The 25,106-nt window shown below is 36.7% G+C and overlaps 1 protein-coding gene and 1 pseudogene across 1 annotated transcript in view; both read left to right on the plus strand.

Moving 5' to 3' along the window:
• The window catches only part of Dgkb (diacylglycerol kinase beta), a 696,235-nt gene that overhangs the window by 516,434 nt on the left and 154,695 nt on the right, over positions 1-25,106 (plus strand). Inside the window, exon 23 of the mRNA XM_051145066.1 lies at positions 4,060-4,255. Coding sequence (XP_051001023.1) covers positions 4,060-4,255 — 196 coding nt within the window. The remainder of the gene's footprint in view (positions 1-4,059; positions 4,256-25,106) is intronic.
• Positions 4,350-7,096, plus strand: LOC127195288 (paired amphipathic helix protein Sin3b-like; annotated as a pseudogene).

Consider the following 25,106-nt stretch of genomic DNA (forward strand, 5'->3'; position numbering starts at 1 on the left):
TGGTTTAATTTTTATATACACACCATGAATCAAAGATATGCTATAAAAATCTTCATTGCATAGTTAAACATTTTTAATAATTTATAAGAAAAATAATTATATTAATTACAGAATTAATTAAAGGTATACTGTATTTATGTTAATGATGAAGTTGCAACAATGATTTAACATTGGGAGTTTCAATTTGAAGATCCTCAGTTATGATTTAACTTTACTACAAAAGGCAAAAATATAAATAAAATAAAAATTTCAAAATCACAAGAAAGTGTTTTCAAGAATGAGTAAAGGGTATCCCTCAACTTCATGTTGGTGCCTGAGATCAGAGCAGCAAAGGGCACAGGTTCTCAGTTTCCTTCCATGTACCAAAGCCAAGCAGAGGATTCGCATGCCCATTTGATAGGATAGCCAGGCTCTTTGGTGTTAGTGAATCTAGGAAGGTAGTAAAGTCTGAGATTTTTCAAAAAACAACTAAGTTATATAAGGAATTAATAAATGCTAGAGCCTCATGGGTGTAAAATCAACTATAGGATTATTGTTGTTTGTTAACAGATTTTTGAAAGGCATTAATTACGGTGTTCCACACTGTGATCCCAGCGGCCTGTCCTACGACTAACATAACCTGCTACTGTTTTATGCTTCATTGAATAAAATTATTAACAATTTTAACTGATACAGGCATAAAAGCTAATTCATTATAGACAACTAAAGCCAGTCATTGAATTTGTCTCATCAAGTTTAACACCTATACCTTCAACTCTTCAAGTTTTATAAAATAAGGCTAAATACATATCGGCAGAAAAAAAATGTAGTTGCCCTTTAAGGAACTTTGTGCTGGAAATAAGATGTCTGTGGTGGCTTCACAATATGACCTACATGTTCCCTCCACAGAAGATGTTCATGACCTTGTATTTAACAAAAATATTCAGAATTTGTTGCACTGAAGCTGTTAGCTTTTAAATTTTTGCTTTTTTCTGCAGTTAATTAAATTTTTTGAAAAAAATCACAAATCTTCAAAGCACGCAAAAACATTACCTGATTTGGCCTTATCCCTTGTTTATATTTCATAACCATCACCTCAGCTCTATTTTTTTTTTTTTTAATAAACTCAGTTGGTGTGCTGAAACTCTTGACTCCATCAGCACCAACACGCAACCTTCCAGAACATGATGGCAAAGCAAATAGAGAAAGGTGGCCTGGTGCCACTGAAGCACTCATAGGCACAGATTTACTTAAGTCACTGTCCTGGACTCAGAGGGACAGCCACACTCTTCCCTTCATGTTCTCCGGACTCCTTGAGAGTCTGTGGCTGCTGGTTTTCTTTTCCACACTTCTCAGAGAACAAGTCACTCCTTTTCCTTCAAAGCACACACGAGATGGCTGTGAAGATGGAAAACATGCATGGTCGTACACACTGGTGTGGCTCCATTGTCTCACCTAACTCCACTAGTTTAATTAGGCAGAGGATGAGAAGAGACCTTGCTCTCCTTTTCTGCAGATGAACAAAGGAATCTTCGTTCACTAATTCTGAAAGTAACTTGTCACAGCGGGGTCCTAAGGCCTCGTCACATAATTGTCTTAGTGCGCTACCTGCTGTGTTCAATATTGAGTGGAAATGGAAGCCAGGCCCCAGATCCAGCTTATTTCACAATTCTTCTGTTATTTAAATGATTTTAGTCAGTTTGTGGGAAGCCAGACCTTTATAAATTAACAGCAGGGAAATACCAAAGGTGTCAGATTGCATATTTATCATCTTTTTCGTGTAATACTTAAATATGTATTAAGAAGTGACTGACATAAATTAGGCGGTTTTCAGAAGCCACAGGCCGTGGCTTGTAGAGGACCCCCTTCTGCTTGACATTTCATCCTTGTCAAAGATCAAATTATTTTAATTTAGGCTGCAAATTATAAGGAATGAAGACTTCTTTGTGGGAATTCCCTGCGGTAATCTGACTTTTGTTGTTACTGCTGCTTGTCAGTGTGCAAAAGATATAATATGCATGCAAATAAGGTTAAAAAATATGTACTATCTAATTATCCAGCCAGTGCGTTCCACTTGAAGACAGTGGGAGGCCTGACACACAGTATGTGTTTGATTCATTGAGGCCTGCAGGGTATTTACACAAGATTACTTTTAATTATGAAATTAATATCTGTTTATCTAGAATATATAGCGGTGAGTGAATATACACAGGAGCAGAATTCCTTAGTAAAAAGAAATGATCTTAATTTAATATGTAAAAAGGAAGAAAATGTACTTGTTTCTGGAAAAAATGAAACACATCACCCAGAAACGGGGTCCTTTTCACAGAAGCAAGTCAAATGAAAATTTAGCTAGTTTTCCAGAATTGTTTCCTCCTCTGTCAAGTGAGTTCAAGATGTGTCGCTGTATCTCATTGCATTGTTACTGTGGTAACATGCACAATACAAATGTCACTTCATAAAGATGAGGCAAATGTAGAAACGGATGGGGTTCAGTTGGTTTTGATGTCATTTCTATGGAGTATTAACTTCTTCAAAGACTAAAGGTCATGGCTTTCCTGAGAACTAAAGTTAGTGTTTAAGTTAGTGATGACTTAATTATAGTACGGCACGGTGATTGTAGCAACCCTTTGCTACTTGTGAAGTGTTTGTCCCTAACAGGGTGCTTGGAAAGAATTTCAAATTGTGTCTCTTCTCAGTTTAAAATAGAAAATGAAAGAATAATTTCTGAGATAGTTGTAAGCACTATCAATTTGGAACACCTAAAGCAAAAAATAAACAAGTTATCACTTAAAGATACAGAATAGGAGTTGAAGACCTGACTCAGTGGTTAGTAGCCCTTACTGCTCTTCCAGAAAACACAACTTAAATTTCTAGTGCACATGTTGGTAACTATGTCACAGGCGATCTGATGCCCTCTCCTGGATTGCACAGGCACCTGCACACACACACACATGCCCACACACATACACACACACACAGGACTACAGAATAACCTCATAATCTTCCACACAAATCTACCAACAATAATGAACAGAAAGTTAAAAAACTCTAAAAACTGACCACTCTAGCTATATAAAGTGGTAGTAGTAGTTTAGCACATTTGTAACAAGGTGACTTGTTGCAAAGAAAAAAATATATATCTCAGGATTCCAGCAACTACAAGTAATGTTGGCTGAAGAATCCTTGTTTTGCTCCTGCTTACATCTGCCTCACTCAATTCTATCTGATTTCCACTTTCACCAGGACAGCTGTGCCTCTCAGTACTTCTGATGTGCTTAGAAAGTGAGTTCATACTCACTTCACAGTAATTGGAACCTCTGTGATCACCCTTTGGCATTGAGATCAGTTTTCCTTTATAAATGTCTATCAGTCCATTTCATTCCCTGACACCTCAAAAAAAAAAAAAAAAAAAAAAAAAAAAAAAAAAAAAAAAAGAAAGAAAGAAAGAAAAAAGAAAAAGAAAGAGGAAGGAAGGAAGGAAAGAACAAAGGAACAAAGGAGGAAAAAGAAACGAAAAGAGGAGGGGAAGCGAGAAAAAGGAAAGGTAGGGTTGGTGGAGTGGAGGGAGAGGACAGGAGGGGAGAGGAGAGGAGAGGAGAGGAGACGAGAGGAGAGGAGAGGAGAGGAGACGAGAGGAGAGGAGAGGAGAGGAGAGGAGAGGAGAGGAGAGGAGAGGAGAGGAGAGAGGAATCTAAACCAGATGTAGAGACAGGAGCACATGGAGTTCAAATCTGTCATTCAAAAGAGGAAATGATCATACTATTTTTTTCATCACTAAACTTGACCTCCTTGGCCCACAGTTTACATAGAAACAAATGTGTTTCTATCCCAAAGGTTTCTTATAAAGTAGAACACATATGTGGTATGCCTATTTTTCAGAGTTATGGATGGTAACTGGTTAATGTTACTGCATTTTTCTTCTTTATATTGAGATGACTTTAAAATAGCATTATTAAAAAATAAAAAAAATAAGAAACAAAAAAGATAATCTCTCTCCCTCTCCGTCTCTCTCTCTCTCTCTCTCTCTCTCTCTCTCTCTCTCTCTCTCTCTCTCTCTCTCTCTCTCTGTCCCTTCAGTGTGATGGAGTACAGATAGATTTAATAAACATATCTCTGGAAGGAATTGCAATTTTGAATATACCGAGCATGCATGGAGGATCTAATCTTTGGGGAGAGTCTAAAAAAAAAAGAAGCCATCGACGGATAGAGAAAAAAGGCTCTGACAAAAGACCCACACTCACGGATGCAAAAGAGCTGAAGTTTGCAAGTCAAGGTAGGATTTCCCAAAATTATATGTTAAGTTGCTTATTACTTTTGTTCCAAACCTACCTGAAAAAGTCTTCCAGGTAACTATATATGATTAAATTATGGCGGATTCTAACATATTTAAGGTATTACTTCTTTTTTCATCTTTCTTTGGTGATAGTTTTTTTCCCTCCACAAACAAAATGCACATTCTTTGTGCAGTGAAAGTAAAATAAGCTATACACTGAGTTCTTTTTGGAATTGGCTCATTCTTGCCAATGTTTAAATTGTTGTACCAAAGGCCCAGTTATTTTATAAAAAGACTTTATTCTTGTCTCTTCAGGAAAGATATGATATTCACATCATCTTGTATTATGCTACTATTCCAAGTAATATATACCTGAGAATGTTTTGATATTTCACAATATATGTTTATCTTTTGCTGTTCTTTAGAAAGTTAATATCTGCTACTAATGACCAGAGAAACAAGGAACAAGAAATACCAAAACAGAATGCACAGTTATGGGAATTTATGCTTCAACCTCATTATAATATAAGTCATTCATGTTGGGTATGGCAACTAATTCGTGATAGATACTGTAATCAAAGACACCAAAGTGGAGATAGTCCCTTTCGTTTATGTATAAAAGCGTATAATATTTTCAACTTCAAAAATATATCTAATACTATTAATAATAAAGTAGGCAGGAAGATTACCATGAATTTGAGGCCACCCTTAACTAAATAAAGTGTTCTATAAAATCAGACATTATCAAATAAGTAAATACAAAATATTAATACTATTATCTCTGTGTAGCTAAAACAAAATATGGAAAGGTTGTGACATTAAAGCCTGAATATAAGTAGATCAATAATATGCGAAATGGTTGGTACACTTGATATTCCCTTCTGAGCCAGGCTTAAATTAAAACTGTGAGCAATGTCTTCCATCAAATGGAATTTTTTATCTCAATGTGGCAAAGATTGAAGGTAAAAGTGTCACACATCCTCCATAAGATAAACTTACTGCAACCAGATGGTGACGAAGTGTTTGGGCAACAAATCAATTAAAACATTTTATAATAAGAATGCAGTACAACTATAAAAATTACATAAAAATAAAAAGTTGAGAGACATTGATCTGACTTCCTACATGGGGAATGCAGGAGGCTGAGGCTTCACAGACCCAGGATTCAGAGACATATGTTTGCATTCTGGGGGCCACGCAAAGGTGCCGGTGCACATGGAGGACCTCAACCAGTTGAAGATCCACTTTGGCACTTAAAATGGCTTCCTGGAGAATACAAAGGAGTTCAAAAGCCTGAGCATCATCACCCCTGGTGAGATCAGATGTGTAACTCAGCTTTTCCATGAGCACCCTGACCTCATTGTGAGCTTTAATGCTTTCCTCCTACTTGGATACCATATAGACCTTCCCAAGAATGGCTAGTTGAACATGCAATCACCTCTGAGCAGCTGGAAGAACTCCCACAGCCATGGTGACCATGGAGAGGACTTGAGGCAGATGTTCTACAGGAAGAACAGAGGCCAGGTGCCCCGGAGTCGGACTCTGTGGAGTTCAAAAACTCTATCAGCTGTGGGAACAAGATTAAGACCCACTTTCTGATCCTTTCTGGAGATCATACACACCTACCAGAAGGAAGAGCTTCACACTAAGAGTCAGCTTCACACGAAGAGTCACCTGTTCTCCACTACACAACAAGGAAATTTGCTCAACTACGTTCATAGCAGCCTTATTCATAATAGCCAGAACATGGAAACAATCTAGATGTCCCTCAGTAGAAAAATGGATAAAGAAACTGTGGCACATTTACACTATGGAATACTACTCGGCTATTACAAAGCTACTACAAGGAAATCTTGAAGTTTGCAGGCAAATGAATAGAATTAGAAATGATCATCCTGCATAAGTTAACCTTGACCCAGAAAGACACACATGGTATATATTCACTTATAATTGGACACTAGCCCAACAGGGATGTCCTCTGACAGTCTTCATTCAGTGGGGGATTTGGACAGATGATGGGAATTCCTACTGGGACTCCAAGTGAGAGAGGTATGGGAGAATGGGGAAACAGTAGAATCCAGAGTGTCCAGGAACCCTACAAGAAAACCATCAAGGCTGGCACATCTGGATCCAGAGGAGTCTGCTCAAACTGCTGTACCAACCAATGACAATGCATGCGGTAAACCTAGACCCTCTCTTCAGATCTAGCCAGTGGTCAGTGCATTCTCCACAGCTGTGTGGAGAGCAGAGACTGAATCTGACATAAGCTCTGGTGCCCCCTATTTGACCACTTACCGTTGGCAGAGAGGCCCTAGTGGCACTCAGACGAAGGGTAAGCAGGCTATCCAGATGAGACCTGATAGACTGTGTCACAGGCTGAGGGGACAGGACTAGAGTGAAAGAGAGAAGGATGGGGGAACTGGAAGACATAAGTGAGGGGATAACAATTGCAATGTAACCTGAATAAATTATTTAAAGAAAAAAATTATAAGCCCTTAATCAAGTAAAAAAAATTGTCTATTCCAAGGCATGTCCAAGAAGGAGGTCTTCACAGAGGTGGCTAATCTCTTCTGTGGTCAGGAAGAACTGCTGTCAGAGTTCAGACAGTTCCCGCCTGAGGCAAAGAGGTCCCAGTTCTTAGGCACTGGACGCTGAGAGATGAACAGTATGCAGAAATGTGAACGAGTCTGGAACACAACAAGGCCCTCACCCCTGTGCCATGTGTCTGTACCAGCCAAGGTGGGGCTACAACTGAAATGTGCAGTTGTATGGCTTGATTACTGCAAAAATGAGGTTTGGAGGTGGCTGGCCGCAGTTCCTTTCCTGCTCATTACCCCATAATGATGGATTTCTAGTTCTGTCACTGTGTGTTTTCTAGTTGACCTTCTATAGTAATAAGGTTTTTGGCATTTCTGTTTAAAAATAAAATCATAAAAATTTGAAGAACATACAGAAAACTGAGCAGCTTGTCCTATATAAATGAGTAGATAATATGTACAATTATTGTTTTGTAGAAATGTTGATGTAAATATTGTGTTTATACTAAATAATCTATACTAAATCTCTTCAGACAAGAAATGATGTCTAAATCATCTTGCATTATGTTACAAGATTTAAATATAAAGGCATTTCAATTTAAATATATATATATTTCTAAGACTATCCATAAAAGTTCTGTTTATTAGAATTATCTTAGAACCTTAGTAAGAGTAAGATCAAGCTAACAGTCTTCTAATAATGCAAATTATATGTTATGATATACTACAATGTACTTGTTGTTTTTACATTACAAATATTTTGTTATGCACATATTTAATATAGGTAGTAATTTCTCAGGTTTCTTTTCATGTGTATATCACTATTATACATAAATATTTAATGCCCATGTTATGCATATGTGGCATGTTCTTCTGCTCTTTCTATTCTTATTCCATGCTGACTTTCAGTGGCTCAGCTGACAATTCCGCTCACCCCTGAGCGATCTGAGCTCACGGCTCGTGCCTGTCCTCTTCCCTGGCAGATGTATGACAAGCATGCCTGTGTGTTCATAGGACTTTTCGGCACACAGTTTGCTTGGCCTCATAATTTCTCACCAGAAACCTTTACTTTAAGATTATATGCTTGAAATAAAGCCACAAGGACACCGGCTACCGCTATTATCACAGACCCATGGTGAAGTGAGGATTTTCCTATGCCTGCTTCTCCCTCTCCGCTATGTAAATGTCAAGACTAGTTTCTCACACAGAGTGTGAAAGGAGAGAGTAGAACCACGCTTTCCATACTGCAGTGTTTGAACATTTTCATTGGAGTAGTAAGAGAAGCATGTCTAAGGCCAGTCCAGTTCAAGCATCTGCTCCCTTTGTTAACTCACTGTGTGTACAGGCCTGGCTGAGTTGTGTTTCCAGATAGACCTCTTAGCTGAATATTTAAAAATCCAATTACTATAGTCTTTCCTTCTTGTTAATTGAACAACGTAAAAATTGTCAATGTGGTGAATGTTACAACATTATAGCTAGTCACGTATCAAAATACTCCTAAGTTTGGATTAATAATTTATTCTGCTACTTCTTAGCTGTTATACTTAATGTGTAAAAATAAATTTAATAATAAAACTAACTATAGGTACCCTTATCTGAATATTAATATTTATAGTACTTTATTTTTTTAATTTTTTGATACAGAAATAGGTGTGATATTAGTGTGTCAGGGTCATTACAGACATTGTCTTTTTGTACTTTTTAAATATATTTTTATAAACTCTTTTAGAATTTATCATTGTGGACTCATTCTCTCCCACATCTCCTCTAGGATCCACCTATTCTATACCCACCCAACTCTGTGTTCTCATTATTTTAAAATCCTGGCCTTTTTTTAAAAAAAGCCCTGTTAATGCTGCCTATATTCTCTTAGGTATGTGGCCGTCAACTGGAGTGTGTTAAACGTACCAAGGATCAGCCCCTTGGAGAAGACTAACTCTTTCTCCTGGTAGCTATCAATCTTTAATAATAATTCCTCAGCTAGGGCGTGGGACTGCATACCTATCTTCCCCCGCCATGTAGCTCATCTGTCCAGCTTGAGCTTAGCCAGGCCTTGTGCACACTGGCATGGCCACTGTGAGTTCATTTATGTCTAGAAAGCTTTGTTTCTTTTTAAGCTTCTACCACCATTGGCTCTTACACCTTCCATCCAGTCACCTGCAATGATCACTGAGTGGGTGTATATAAAGTCACACTTAGGGCTGAGAGCTCTGCGATCACTTATTCTCCACACTCTGGCCATGTGATGCTCTGTGTTAATCACCATTTACTTAAAAATAGAAAATAAAAAAGGAGCTTCTGCAATAAGGTTTGAGAGACACAGCAACAGCAACTTATGTATATCAATCAGCTCTGTCTTTAGAATAAGTTTGGTGACATTTGAAATGAAAGCCAACAATTTCCATACTTCTAAAATACCTAAGTGAAGCAGTGTAAAACTGACCACTGTGAGTTCCCTTCTCTTTTGGGAAACTTTATAATAATGAAAACTTTCAGCTTCCCCTCTATATAACTGGACTAAAAGTGACAGCTAAGTTTTTTACCATATTTTGGAGGGGGAGGTTTGTTTTTCTTAACTTTAGAAAGCGTGTTAGGTGCCAGGAATCATGAAGAAGTGCCCCATTATATTTATGTATCAGAGAGAAATTACTTTTTAATAAGAAGAATTAAGAAATAGTTTGCACTATATGTTCAAAGCATATTTAAAGAATTGTCATAAGTACATAGTGAAAGACTAGTTTTGGTGCATGAAACGCCCAGGTCTCTTAGCCACCAGGATGTGAGACGCCAGGCAGTTCACTTGCTTGCTGTCTTTGAGAGCACTCATGAGATCAAAATATTTTCAGTCAGTGTTTTGGTTGGGAATTCTGCTGCTGACTTAATTCAGAGTTGAACAAAATTATAAGTAATTTGCTTAATTATATTATCATTCCATTGAGACACAGTGAACTAGTTGGATACAATTCTGAAACATGCAGTCACATTCTGCTCATTAGGCAGACATTTTCTTTATGTGTGTTTATAAATACAAATGAGTGTGTTAAATACAGACAGCATTGCCTTTAAGTGAAACTATAAAGTAGGCCACGTTATCTTCCATACTCCTGCCCTTAATACTTAATCTTCCCCATGTCTCTGCAGCTACTAAGTTCATCTGTACGCTCCCTTTTTCTAAATTAACCTCAGAGAGATGTCTAATAAATTCACTCCCATTAATGTATAAATGACTGATTGCAGACAAAAGGAGAGGTATTTGCATTTTAAAAGACATAAAGGCCTTTAGCTAAAACATTATTTTTCATCCAGCATTCTACTGAGTTATGGCTGAGATTCTTCAGCAGCTCTTAAAAAGACTTAGTTCAAGTCCATTACAGTATGTGGTAACAAATTAAAAAAAAACTTTAATAAAATAAATTATTCTTATTAAAACTGTTTTTATATTAACTATTTTCAAATATGAACAGACAGGCGCTTCGAATGGCCTTCTGATTCCTCTCTCTTTTGTCTCCTCAGTTAGGAGAGTATATGGGCAGATAGATAGGATGGTTAGATAGATGGTGAGATACACAGAGTTCCTCTTCCTCACACACATTTATTAACATATGCACACATAAATCACCATACTTTCAACGGTCTACTCTTCAATAATCATTTAAAGTAACACATCTCTGAATATTTACTGGGGGGAAATGCAAACATGTAGTACACAATATCATCATAATATATATGAAGCACCTGCGAGAAAAGACCAACATACTCAGATACTTTTGTTTAGCACAAGATTCAATTGGCACCAAGTAATAGGTAGAAGTAAAACCAAGCATCACCAGTATTGAAAGGAAAGAGGTCAGTTTATAATTGTACATTTGCTCATAACGGAGCTGTGTTATTTAGATATTTTCAACAAATAATTACCTTATTCTCATTCATATATCAACTATGTGGCTGTCAGGGTAGATTTGATTTAAACATGTTCATCATTAAAGTTCCTATAAGGAGTCAGGCATAAAACGGAAAATGTTAATTCTGCATGCACGATGAGATAAAACTGAGCAAATTGAATTTGGGGTGAAAATATGAACCAGGCATCAAATTACATTCCATACATTTGTATGGACAGAAGTGAAGTAAGTCATATTTAATGGTATCTTAATCAGCACATTGAATTATGGTTAGGTTATGGCAAACACTCCCCTATCTACCTGACATTATAGTCAAACAGTATGTAACTGAAAAAATATTAAAATGAACATTTCTAAAAGCATTTTTAACCAAAGTGTGAGGAATTCACAAGGAACTGGGTCATTTTAGCTCTAATAGGTTTAACTATGAATAGACAGAGTCAGCCATGCAACTTACCAGCTAGGTAACGGTGATTATTACAGATGCCTAAGGAACAACATAGGAAGTTTATGTTGCTTTCTTACATATCTGCCTATCAGGAAAGTCTCAATAGCATACCACCAAAATAAAATAGTAAAAAGTGGAAAATTAAAAAGCTATGATTCCCTCACAACTTTCATGACAGTGCCAACATTCTTAGAGACTGATCACCTTGAAATTATTAGCAATATTTGAAACTCCAAAATCTGAAGTGTTTTATATTTATACAAAATATTATGACTTTCCTCATGTATAACTTTTTAAATATTGCTTTATTTTTAAATCGTTGACTTCTATCAAAAGTTTGAATAGTATTGAGCAAACGTTATTACATAGAAACACTAAAGTCAGAAGTGTAGAGAGGTGTTGCCAGGAAGAGTTAGACTTCGTACTTGGAATATCATTAAGTAGGTGCTCTCCACACAGTTATTGCTAGCAGATACTTGTTACAGGAAAGTTTGTCTAAAAATTAATCAGTGTATTTGTCATCCAAAATTTTTCAATGATTTCATTCACATTTAAAAAAACTAATCTTTTATTTGTCCAGAATTTCCCCAGTCCAAAATGGTACTCACTGATAGAAAATTAATTGTTTACTAATTTCCCAATAGTTTAAATCTCAGAGTCACAAGGACACACAAAAACACACACATGAATGCACACCCAGCACAGTCACACATGCATGAGTACACACATGCATGCGCACACACATACATGATATTGTGACTGTGTTTCTCTTATCCTTTCTTTCTGGTGAGGAATCCTGCTTTTAAAATTATTCATAGAAGTGATTAAAAAGAGTAGAATAACTAAATCAAGAAATATAGCAATTCATTAGATTAGGTTAAAATTGTAAAGGTAGGCTAAAAAAACCCTAAAGTTTAGAAACTTGAGAAACTACTGTGATTATGGACAGAAGATAGATTTGTGGGTACAGGTGCTTATTGCTAAGCCTGACAACCTGACTTTAATTCCTAGGATGCAAATGATAGATACCTGATTCCCACAAATGAGCCCCTGATCTCCACACACATCATAGCACATATTTGCCACATAGTAACACACGCATGCATGAACACACACATACACACACTAATACAAATATTTTTAAAACTGACTATAATAAGCTATGTGAATCCTACATATAAACATTATTCTTATTTGTCAGTCTCTTTCTGCATGAAATATATTATATGTGAATTCTTCCAAAAATAAGCATTTGTGTAGTGTAATACTGTTTTAGCCAGAGTTCTCTAGATTCACAGAACTTATTAAATGAATCCCCTTCTCCTTCTCTCTCTCTCTCTCTCTCTCTCTCTCTCTCTCTCTCTCTCTCTCTCTCTCTCTCTCTCTCTCTCTGTCTCTCTCCACCCCACTGTATGTGTGAGTGTGTGTGTGTGTGTGTGTGTGTGTGTGTGTGGTTTATTGGAATGACTTACAGGCTGCCATCACTATCCAATTAATCTAACAATGGTAAGCTGTGAATGAGAAGTCCAAGAAGCTAGTAGCTGTTCAGTCCCTGCAGGCTGGGTGTCTCAGCTGGTCTTCTATAGGCTGGGATCCTGAAGAAGCAGCTGCTAACCCAGTGAAGGAATGGACTTGCAAGCAAGGCAAGGGCAAGCAGGCAATGCCAGGGCAAGCAGGCAAAGAGCAAACTTTCCTTCCTCCATGTCTTTATATGGACTTCCAGCTTCAGAAAGTGTGGCCCAGATTAAAGGTCAAGAACCCTTCAAAAGCCTCTGTCTTCCTACCTCAAAGGTCTGGACTAGAAGTGAATTCAAACTAAACAGAATATCTTTCACAGGGTGTGCCCTCCATTTCTAGATTGTACTTCATTCTAGACATAGTCAAGTTCACAACCAAGAATATTCATCATAAGTCCACCCTTTGTCAACTTGACACACAATCATATCTCCTCATATCATGAATAATATCCGAATGAAAACAATAACCAGCTCACCATAACACCTACATGTAATATAACTATCCCACAAACAAAAGGCATTATAAATTTGGAATAGGTGGCAATGTCTTTGGGGGCCATCCTTTTAATATTCTCTTAATGTTGTAACATATGATAAAAAAAATTGAAAGAGTATACAGATATCTCCACAAGTGCATTCTTAGTAAAATGCAATACAAGTGTTATTGTCAATTATACTCCTCATTTCTGTAATTGGTCGTGTGGCTTTAGCATGTATGTATAATTCCCTTCCTCTACTACCCAATCTGTATTTCCTTCACCATTTGCAAGCACCTCAGAAGGTCTTGGCTCTTTTACTGGAGGAGTGACCCAAGCCTGCATTCCTGACAGATCTGTACCCTTTGTCGTCCTGCCTGGATTAGACTATTCTAGTTTCCCCATAAACTTTAAACACAGGACATGGTAGCACCAAGCGAGGCCCTAATGAACTCCTGCGCTCCAGACATAATCTTTCTTACCTCCATTGTGGAGAAGCAATCCAATCTCCCCATGGTAATCTAGATCAATCACCCCTTCTAACATTGTTATTTCTAACAACTGTTAGAAGTCTAAAGTGACTGGGCTTCCAGTTCAATGGAATGTTTGTTATAGTTCCTGGAAGGAGCAGTCCCTGCTCTGGAACCCAAAATTCTAGGGCACAAGAACAGGAAGCAAACAGTGGGTCATAGGAGTGATCATGAGTGAAACTATTCCCTTTTCCACACCTTGATTCCTAGACCACAGAACTTGGCTATGGGAGAAACTGTACCATTTTTTAGATGTTGATTCACAGCATACACTGCCTGAGCCCTCCAGGCTGCAACCACCTGATTGACGCTGTAGCTGCATCTCCCAAAGGCCACTGCATATATACATTAGGCCTACTGTATCAGGATGTTGGGAAACATGGTAAGACCAGTGGATTCCATGGCCATGGGCCCACAATTGCACTTCTCTGACTGTGAAGTGAGTCGTTTGGTCAGAAGCAATGCTGTGTGGAATAACATGACAGTTCATAAGGCAATCAGTGAGTCTGGGTATGGTGCAGGAAAGGAAAAACCATAACCAGAATAAGTATCTATTCCAAACATTAAACACGCTTTTTTCCCATTTTGATTTCTACATTCATTGCAGCACTATGGAAGAAAGACAAAAACTGTGGTTGTGTTTGTGAGCCAAAAACTAGACAGTGTGTGTTCTGATTGATTGTTAAGGAGTGTCTTCATATCATGTGGCTTCATTGTCAGTTTTCTTATAATTTACATAAATTACGAAGAGGACGAGGAAAAGAATTCAATACAAGTCACATGTATCAAAGAGAATAAATTGAAAAGTATCTGCAAAGTTTTGGCAAGATTTGACATCTTCTTTTGCCTGTGATGATAAACAAGATAATTAATTCTGTCTTCATCTTTTAAAGTGATGATATGAGCTCTGAGATGTGTGTATACTGTACATTGCATTACATAGAAAACTGCACAAAAAGGAGTAAAGTAAGACTGTCACTTTCTGTGCCTTGTACAAAATCATATACATCAGCAAGTCAATGCTAAGGACATTTGTCAAACATTGTTACTCACTCTCTAAACATTTCTGTGGGTTATTTAGGGTAATTTTGAAGGCAGTGCCTACCTTGCCTAAATATAAAAGCAATGTTCATCTTAGATCTGTAGATGCTGTATTTGGCATTCAAACCCGGGCAAGTAGAACAACTTCCAAACATTTAAATTCAGTGATTAAGTCAATTAAATTTAGAAACAAGAAAAGAATTTCATGCTTCACAATTATACCTAGATGTTAAAATTGTTGAAAAAAGATCATGGCATTTGAAAGATTTCTTTTCACACACACACAAAATGCATATAACAATATCGTGATAATTTCATTGGCTGAAAACAGATAGATCCAAACATTTGCTATTTAGTAACCTTTAAAGGAGATGTCTCAAAATGAGTTCTTAATTGTATGTTTTTAAGTTGCCTCCTTAGAAATGTATCAGCATAGGGAAATGAAGTAATTGCACATACTTAATGAAGCTACCTAAATACCAAATTTGAAATTTAAGATAACATACCAGGGCAGCTTAAAGTGATAGCACTTTGATATATTTTTAAAATGGATATAGGTGCATGTGCTCATGACAGGCATGCTTGTAGACATGGAGAACTGAACAGAACCTGAATTGTCATCCTCAGAAAAGTTCCACACCCTTTTGAAAGAAGGTCTTCAAAGGCACAGAGCTCCCTATGTATGCTAGTCTGGTGGGCTACCAAGCCTTAGGGATTCTCTTATATCTGTCTTTGTGACACAAGGATTCCAAATGGGCAGCACCACAACTCTGTGTGTGTGTGTGTGTGTGTGTGTGTGTGTGTGTGTGTGTGTGTGCATATGTGTGTGTTTTAATACATGGATTCTGGAAATCAACTTGAGTGTCTTTTCACTGAGAAGAGCCATCCTAGAATCCATCTTTATGATATATTTTAAAAATGCATATAATCCCAGAAGAAAGGAAATAGTAGGATAAACAAGTCTAGGAAAATCGCAGAAAAATAAGTTTTTAGTAGCAATTTAATTCTGAAAGAAAAAAATCCTGTCTTAGTAACCAGTACATTGGAAACATGAGAAGGTGGAAAGGGATTTTTCTTCTTGGAGTTCTTAATTAAGGCTCGTGGTAAACATCTAATCCAACTCCTGAGGCTAAGTGCAAAGTAGTGACCACTGTCCTAGCCTGCTGCATTCGTAGCTACTCACTTGAACTGTACCTTCAGAGAAAGGTGGAAGACATAAATGCTTTAATATGCTACAGATGACGATGATGATGTATATCAGTGACAAAATTATTGTCTTCTTTTTCCCTGTGATATATGTACAATCCTGAGTTTATTAAAAGTCATGTTAAGTTTCCATCCAGATTAAGAGTGTGTGTGATTGCAATTAGATTTCAGTTTTGCAGTGACTAAGATTTAATGTATATTAAATTATATGTAATACTTATATTATGTGTTTATATACTAAATTAACATATATAAAATCAGTATATATTAAGTTAAAACACTGAGGAGTATAAAGGCAGTAATTAATTAGCAGTCTGTGGAGGGTGCATTCTAGAGTGCAGAGTGTGCTGGTACATAGGAATCTTGTGAAATTTCACATTGCAAGTATGAAGCCACCATTCTTGATTCCTCAACAGTGCTGAAGCAATCTTGTTCTTTCATAGTGATAGATAATTTGCAGTGATAAATTTCCCTCACATTACTTAAAATGACTTTTCCTATTGTCAAGGTCCTGGGGTAGATAGACAGCAACAAGTTGGAGAGGACTTTTAAAAATTGTAAACATGGACAAACTATCAAAAGGACGTGGAATCACTCCATTACGAGGGAACGTAGGTTAGGGTTCTGCTTTTCCCCTTATTGTTTTAAGGAGTGCATTGTTTTCGCAGCAAGATAAAAAATAATTACTAGGAAAATCTGTACTCCAATTCAGAAATAAATTGCAGTTGTACCGGCTTGTGGATGAACATCTCTCTTGAAGATTTCAATACTGAAGGGATATTGAGCATTTGTCTTAATTATTGATTTGTTTCTGATAATTTCTGTTGTTGTGATTAAATGGACATGGTCTTGCACTTGGTTTTCCTTGCATGTACTTACATAACTCTAATAAATGCTGGAGTGTCTAGCAGAGAGCACAGCTTGCTGTTTCTTGAACAAACCAAATCCTACTATCTACTTATCTTTAAATAACAAATTTAGGTTAACGAAAGCAACTTGCCCCTGAAGTTCCATGGCCATGAATTTGGTTTCCATGAATATAGTCTTTTATTCCCAAGACCCAATTAGCACATGAATAGTAGCTTCTTGGACAGTATCCAGCCCATTCCATTTTTGTGGAAATTGATAGGGATGAAACTCACAGTCCCTCTACATCAGATAATAAAAAACATTTCTTTGTTCTTCCTTTAGCCAAATATGAATTTTACAATCAGGTGTTCTTTTTAAATGTATGTTTCAGACAAGGTCTTTTTGATGGCTGTACATTATCAGCAATTAATCAGATGAAGCTAAGCATCCAGGCTCAAATGCTATAAAATAGCAGACATCTGAAATAAGGCTCAAAATCTCCATGGATAAACATGACTTATTTAAAGTGGCCCTAGGGAGCTTTTTTGAGAAAGTTCAAATGCCTGATGAATTCCACACTGTTACTCTAATTATCTCATAACAAGGCACAAAATAACAATCTCATTTTATCCTTGTATTTACAAAGCTGTTCCCATTATCCTTACATTTCACCTGTTCAGACACTGAAGAATTGCTCCTCATTGAGAGATTCATTAAAAGAGAATAATTATATTATATTTCATAGATTGGCAGAGAGAAAATGTATCTTTGAACAATTCCATTTCCCTGAAGAGTTGTTCATTTCAGAATTGGAGACAGGTCTATTAAGTATTTTCTACCCTTTTTAAATATGTCAAAGCTAACCATTAATACTGAAAGTAGTAATCTCGTTCTGAGTTAATGAAAGAATTAGCTTCTATTTGTAAGATACATTTTTTTGTGAATGAAACACAACCACAACTATATTTTTAGAAAAAAAGCATATTAACAACAAAGTTACTAGGATCTTCCTTTGCAAAATTATTTAAACTCATGGTTCTCATCAAATCCTTACAATGCCAACTTTTTCTTGAACCTTTTTTTTTTTTTTATCAAAAATCTACATGAAACACATTTTCTTTCTAAATCTGTAGCATTCATGGTTTCAGAATATCTTGTCAGAATATTACTAAGAGAAAACTCATGCAATACCAATCAATTTCATTTTTAGATTTTCTACAAAAAAGATTACAGAATAGTGCTTAGAAGTCTTTCATAGTTTAAAAACTCATAGATATAATATATGAACAGTGAAAAGGAGGCCCAGATACATCATTATATATCAGAAAATATTGGTGTTATGAGGTCAGTTAGCCATGGTCAGATCCAAGTACAGTCTTAAATACCCTTGTACATAAATAACAATGTTAATTAGTGATGTTTTCATCGCATTTCTGGAATTGTAAGCTGCAAGCCCCACTCTGATCAGTCTCAAAGACCAGGATTTGCCACATCTCACATGAAATGTACATTCAGTCCGACAGGAAGGTTTTATTCAACACACCACACTGAGAGACATGGAAATAGCATCCAAAGCACTGTCTTACCAAAAGCTTACAGGGCTCAAGATTATAGTCTAGAGGAAAGAAAGTAGAAGAGGGGAGATGTATGCATGGTAAGGCAATTTTGATCTGCCTCATCATTCATTTAGATCTGACTATTCTAAGTTCTTATGTCATTACTTTCAGTCACATACTCTTTAAATGATTCGCTTGACTCTGCAGAGTTGAACAAGACTTAAACCAAAAGTTAACATAGCAAAGGAAAAGTGATAGCCTCATGTAGCAATCTTAGTCAGCAATCTCAGCAAACAGGGACTCTGAAGCCCTGGCACTGTTTCTCCAAACTTTCTGTACTTGGTGATAATGCATAATTATAGTATACTTTGTCTTTCCATCATTCTTTCTAGGTGACTAACACCAAATCTTCAAAAATAATCTTATGAGCATTGGGAGCAGAGTGAGAAGCACAGAGTCTGTGATCTTTCTTTTTTTTTTTTTTTTTTTTTTTTAATTTATTCTTGTTACATCTCAATGTTTATCCCATCCCTTGTATCCTCCCATTCCTCCCCCTCCCCCATTTTCCCATTATTCCCCTCCGCTATGACTGTTCCTGAGGGGGATTACCTCCCCCTATATATTCTCATAGGGTATCAAGTCTCTTCTTGGTAACCTGCTGTCCTTCCTCTGAGTGCCACCAGGTCTCCCCCTCCAGGGGACATGGTCAAATGTGAGGCACCATAGTACGTGAAGAAAGTCTCCACTCAACTGTGGAGAATGTTCTGACCATTGGCTAGATCTGGGAAGGGATTTAAAGTTTACCTCCTGTATTGTCCTTGGCTGGTGCCTTAGTTTGAGCGGGACCCCTGGGCCCAAATCTGCCTATCATATTAACAAGGAATTCCCGAAATTTGTGGATAAATGGATTGAGCTAGAAATGATCATAATGAGTGAGTTAACCCAGAAGCAGAAAGAATCAAATGGTATATACTCACTTATATCTGCATACTAGCCCAAGCGGCATGTCCCACGAAAGCCTTCACTTACCAGGAAACTGGGACATAGGGGAAGGCATCCTATTGGGACTCTAAATGAGAGACGCATGGGAGAATAGCAAAATAAAAGGATACAGAGGGTCCTAGAAATCTACAAGTAGAACAATATGATAGGCAGAGTCTGTGATCTTTTACTTGGTCTAGCAGCATAAAGTTTGTTCTTTGGATTTCCCTCCTCCTCTCACCCACAAAGCAACAATTCCCTCAAATTTCAGCAGTAATTTAATTATGAGGAGCATTCAATGATTTGCAATGAATAAAATTGAGGTTTTTTTTTTTCATTTGACCTGTGTGGTGATCACATTAACAGTAGTGTGAATCAGATGCTGGATTTAGGAGTAAAACATTTCTCTATATGTACATGATTTTAACAATCTTCAGGAACATATATTCTGCCATTTTTAATTAATGAAGGCTTTAACTCAGTATGCTTCAATATTATTAAATACTATATTTTAGATTTTCATTTTGATTTTTACTTTTGGAGTTTTTCTATACTCTATCTTTATAAACATTACTTGTCATCCAAATGTTCTTATAAAACTCAGCAATCAACAAGTAACTATAACAGGTGTTTTCAGTTTCAAGGACGTGAATGAATGTGGTGCTTATGATAGATACTGAAATTTAATACTTTTGCAAATCTAGAAACTACTTAGTGATCTAAAATATTGGAATCAAACAAAAGTGAATTAAGTAAATCATTTTAGAGATAAAAGATGTATTAAACCAAGAAATTTTCCACTTAAAAAACTATGCAGTACAATTTCATATATAAGACTACTAGTAATGCTCAGATAAAAGTCTTACAAATGGGCTGGAGAGGTGGCTCAGAGGTTAAGAGCACTGACTGCTCTTCCAGAGGTCCTGAGTTCAATTCCCAGCAACCACATGGTGGCTCACAACCATCTATAATGAGATCTAATGGCCTCTTCTGGGGCAGGAGGATTGCAAAAAATGGGGTGCTATAGAGTAACTTCCAGACAAGCCTAAGCTACAGAGTAATACTCTTCTAGAAATAAAGTAAAAGAAAAAACAGAAAGATTGAAAAAGAGGAAAATGGAACCCTAACACCAACACCAACTCCTGACCCTGATCCTGACCAGAAAGAAAAAGAAAGAAAAGAAAAAGAGGAAGGGAGGGAGAAAGGGAAAGGGGGAAAAAAAAAGTCTTACAAATATGTTGTCCTATTTGTTGTTGTGGGTTACATGCATGCATCTGCATGCAAGTGTATGCATACATATGTGCATGTGCATGTGTGTATGTGTTTGAAATGAAGCATGGAATGGCATCAATTGAAAAATGAGATGAAGGTCTCAATCATGGATCAAGGTGTTGTTTTTAACTGGAGCATGAGCAGAACTGGGACAAGAGAGGCAAAGAAACACACGATAAGTGTTTCATTGTTAAAGGTGAGTGAGAGAGAGCAAAGCAGTGCTCCCTATGATACAAACTATCAAAGCTTGGTCTCAGTCAGAGGAAGAGGCAGAAGGAGTTGTATGCTTTTGTTTCATGTCTCTACCGTCTGCTTTGGAAACAACTCTTCCCTGGCCATTTGCAGATCTCAGGGGAACTGGGTGTGGCTCAGAACTTTCAGTAGGCATTCTGTTGTTTTCATATATGTTGTTCTTAATGTTAGTGATGGTGTTGATGCTTCTAATTTAAATGAAAAACTGTCACAGGGTTAAATCATTCAGTGCTTGGTCCTCCAAACTACAGTATCATCATTGGTCATATTATCTGGCCACTTGGCAATAATTTCCAGTCACCTTAAATGCCATTTCCTGGTTTTTGTTTTGTTTTCCCCTGACAGACCTGGATAAGAATGTCATTCATAGTCATCCAAGGCAAGATTCATGTTATTGCTTCCTTAAATATGACTTTCTCTCTACCAAAATCTCTTTCGTCCACTTCACACATATACACATGCTAAACATACGCATATATCTCTTTTTCCATAAATGACAACAAATAAACAGATTATGCTTTTATTAACACTTTTTCAGAAAACTTAATTATTTTCTTGATTAACGGATGGTTTCTGTCTTCATTAGAAACTGTGTGGGATGAACAAAACTTTAAATGAAATGGTACTCGCCTCTCAAATTGAGCAAACTGATTATATTTATGCTAAATGTTTTATTTTTAAGGCTAGTAGATGTGTTTTTAAAATAGTATTTTACCATATGCCATATACAATTAAGAGACAGATAACAGCTATATTACAATAAGACCAGAAATGTCAGTGTGCACATGAGTGACATCATTCACTCTGTAGCTCAATGTCTATCCGGTCAATCTGATTTTGAAAGCCCTCACTCATTCAAGCAATTTGAGCTAAAATAATCTTTTTGGTGCTCAGAAAATTCAACAAACATGTTACCATATCATAGTCTTTGCTTTTGTATTTCCCATTCCTGGAACAATCTTTTTTTTTTTTTAGCATTTTTTATTATTAATTTATTCATATTACATCTCAGTTGTTATCCCATCCCTTGTATCCTCCCATTCCTCCCTCCCTCCCATTTGCCCTTACTCCCCTTCCCTATTACTGCCACTGAGGGAGACCCCCTTCCCCTGTATATGCTCATAGGATATCAAGTCTCTTCTTGGTAGCCTGCTGTCCTTCCTTGTTTTAGGGAATATGGCCGTTTTTACCATGTTAATCCTACTGATACATGAGCATGGACATCTTTCCATCTTCTCATATGTTCTTCAACTTTTTTCTTCTAACATCTCCAGTTCTTGTGGTAAAACCCTTTCACTTGCTTAGTTAAAAGTACAACAGGATATGTTTTATTATTTGTGGATATTGTGAAGAGTGTTTCCCTAATTGCTTTCTCAGCCTGTTTATCATTTGTATACAGGAGGGCTGCTGATTATTTTTTAGTTAATTTTACGCCTACCACTTTGGTGAAGGTGTTTATTTGCTGTAGGAATTTCCTGGTAGAATTATTGGGGTCACTTTTATATACTATCATATCATCTGTGAATAGTGATACTGTGACTTATTCCTTTACAATTTGTATTCTTTTGATTTCCATTTGTTGTCACTGAATTCTAGAAAGACTTTAATTTCTTTATTTCATTGGTCATGGAGTCATTCAGTTTCCATGAGTTTGTAGGCTTTCTGTTGTTTCTGCTCTTGATGAAGTCCAGTTTTAATTCATGATGGTCTGACAGGATACATGGTTTACTGCACTTTTCTTGTACCTGTTGAGGGTTGCTTTGTGAGAGAGTATATGGTCAGTTTTAGAGAAAATTCTATAATGTGTTGAGAAGTCTATTCTTTTTGCTTGGGTAAAATGTTCTGTAGCTATCAGTAAGGTACAATTGATTCATAAGGTCGTCTAGTTTCATTATTTCTCTGTTTAGTTTCTGTATCAATGACCTGTCCTGTAGTGAGAGTAGAGTGTTGAAGTCTCCAACTATTAGTAAGAGGAGTTCTCTGTGATTTAAGCTTCAGTAATATTTCTTTTATAAATATAAATGCCCTTGCATTTGGAGCATATATATTCAAAATTCAGATATCATCTTGGTGGATTTTTCCTTTGATGAATATGAAGTGGACTTCCCTGTCTCTTTTGATTAATTTTGATTGTGTGTTTTTTTTAATTAGATATTAAAAATGGCTGCACCAGCTTGCTTCTTGATTCTGTTTGTTTAAAACACCTTTCTCCAGTAGTTTTCTCTGAGGTAATATCTATCTTTGTTGCTGAGGTGTGTTTCTTATATGCAACAGAATGATGAGTCCTATTTTTGCATCTTTTCTGTTAGTCTGTGTTTTTTATTGTGGAATTGATTCCATTGATGTTAAGAGATATTAATGACCAATGATTGTTAATTTCTGTTATTTTGGTGTGTGTGTGTGTGTGTGTGTGTGTGTGTGTTTCACTTTTGGTTTTCCTGTTGTAGTGTTATTTGTTTCCTGTCTTTTCCTGGGTGTAATTAGCCTCCCTCAATTGGAGTTTTCCTTCTAGTATCTTCTGTAGGGACATATTTGTCACAGATATTATTTAAATTTGGTTTTGTCACAGTATATGTTGTTTTCTCCATCTATGCAATTGAAAGGGTTGTTGGGTATAGTAGTCTAGGATGGCACCTTTATTCTCAGGGTCTGAAGGACATATGCCTAGGCCCTTCTGGCTTTTAGAGTCTCTCAGGACTATATGTGTTCATAAAGCATGAAACCATTAGGGTTTATTTTAGGCTTGCATTTTTTTTTATTTCCATTTGAGAAGGCAGTATATAGTAAAATCTGGAGTATTTAAAACCAAAGACAGAACCATGATCTACTCCTTATTTTTTATATATTATTTTTGCATTTAAATGAATCAGCTATTGTATACCATAAGAAGACAAATCTAAGTTATGTTTTTGGGCACTGAAGGACTTTGGTAATGTGGGATCAAAGAGGCCATCAAGTTTTGCTTTCTAAGATCAAGGGTCCTTTTCTAATGACCAGTGTATAGAAACAGAGAGATAGGTATGCCAGTTAGATATCTCAGTAGATACGGTTACTTGCCACCAACCCCAATGACCTGAGTTTGATTTCTGAGGATCACATGATGGAATCAGAGAACCAACTCCTGCAAGTTGTCCTCTGACTTCTACATGCATATGAGGGCATGTGTAGCCTCCAAATAAATAGATTATCACTAATAATGAGATAGTCATTTGCTCAAGGTCTTTTTCTGTTTTCAGAAAGGTCTTTTAATTTCCAACTTTAAGCCACACAGAGAATAAACCTGGAGCCTATCCCACAATCCATATTTATCCTGCCCATTTTTTGGCATCATCATAGTCCATACTTGATATAGCACCTTACATTTGTTTTCAGTAATATTTGCTGAGTTGTCCCTCTGCTAAGTGGTACTGACTACTGCAGGTGTTAACAGCATATGTTCCTTTAATTTTTTTTGTTTTTTATTAATTTATTCAGATTACATCTCAGTTGTTATTGCTTCACTTGTATCCTCCCATTCCTCCCTTCCTCCCTCTTTCACCCTATTTATTTCCCTTAGGTTTGTGACAGAAGGGGACATCCTCCCACAGCATATGATCACAGCCTATCAGGTCTCATCCCCACCAAGGGGAAGTGGTCAAATATGGGGCACCAGAGTTCATATCAGAGTCAGTCTCTGCTCTTCACACAACTGTGGAGAAAATCCTGTCCACTGGCTAGATCCAAGTAGGGGTTCAATGCTTACTGCATGTATTGTCTTTGGTTGGTGCAGTAGTTCAAGTAGATGCCCCTGGGTTCAGATCTGCCCATCACAATGTTCTTGTAGGTTGCTAGGACCCTCTGGATCCTTCTATTTCCCCATTCTCCCATACTTCTCTCACCTAGAGTCCCAATAGGAGGTCCTTGCATCTATCCCAATCTTCTGGTAAGTGAAGATTTTCATGGACATCCTTTGGGCTAGTGTCCAATTATAAGTGAGTATATACCATGAGTCTTTCTGGGTCTGGGTTAACTCAGTATGATCATTTATACTTCCATCCATTTATGGACAAATTTCAGGATTTCCTTGTTTTTAACAGCTGAGTAGTATTTACCATTAGAAATTTTATATGATGTCATTAATATACATGATCTAAGGTGACAGAAAAATCTACATATTATAATATCAGAATCTTAAGTAATAAAAACTAAAGTGTTTGTGTAAAATTTAAGTTATAAATCATCTTAAAGAAAGAAAACAAAAATAAGTTAATGAGAAGCAATACCGTATTTAGAGCAAAGAACAAT

The sequence above is a fragment of the Acomys russatus genome, chromosome 1 (assembly GCF_903995435.1).
Source record: "Acomys russatus chromosome 1, mAcoRus1.1, whole genome shotgun sequence".
Lineage (NCBI taxonomy): Eukaryota > Metazoa > Chordata > Mammalia > Rodentia > Muridae > Acomys > Acomys russatus.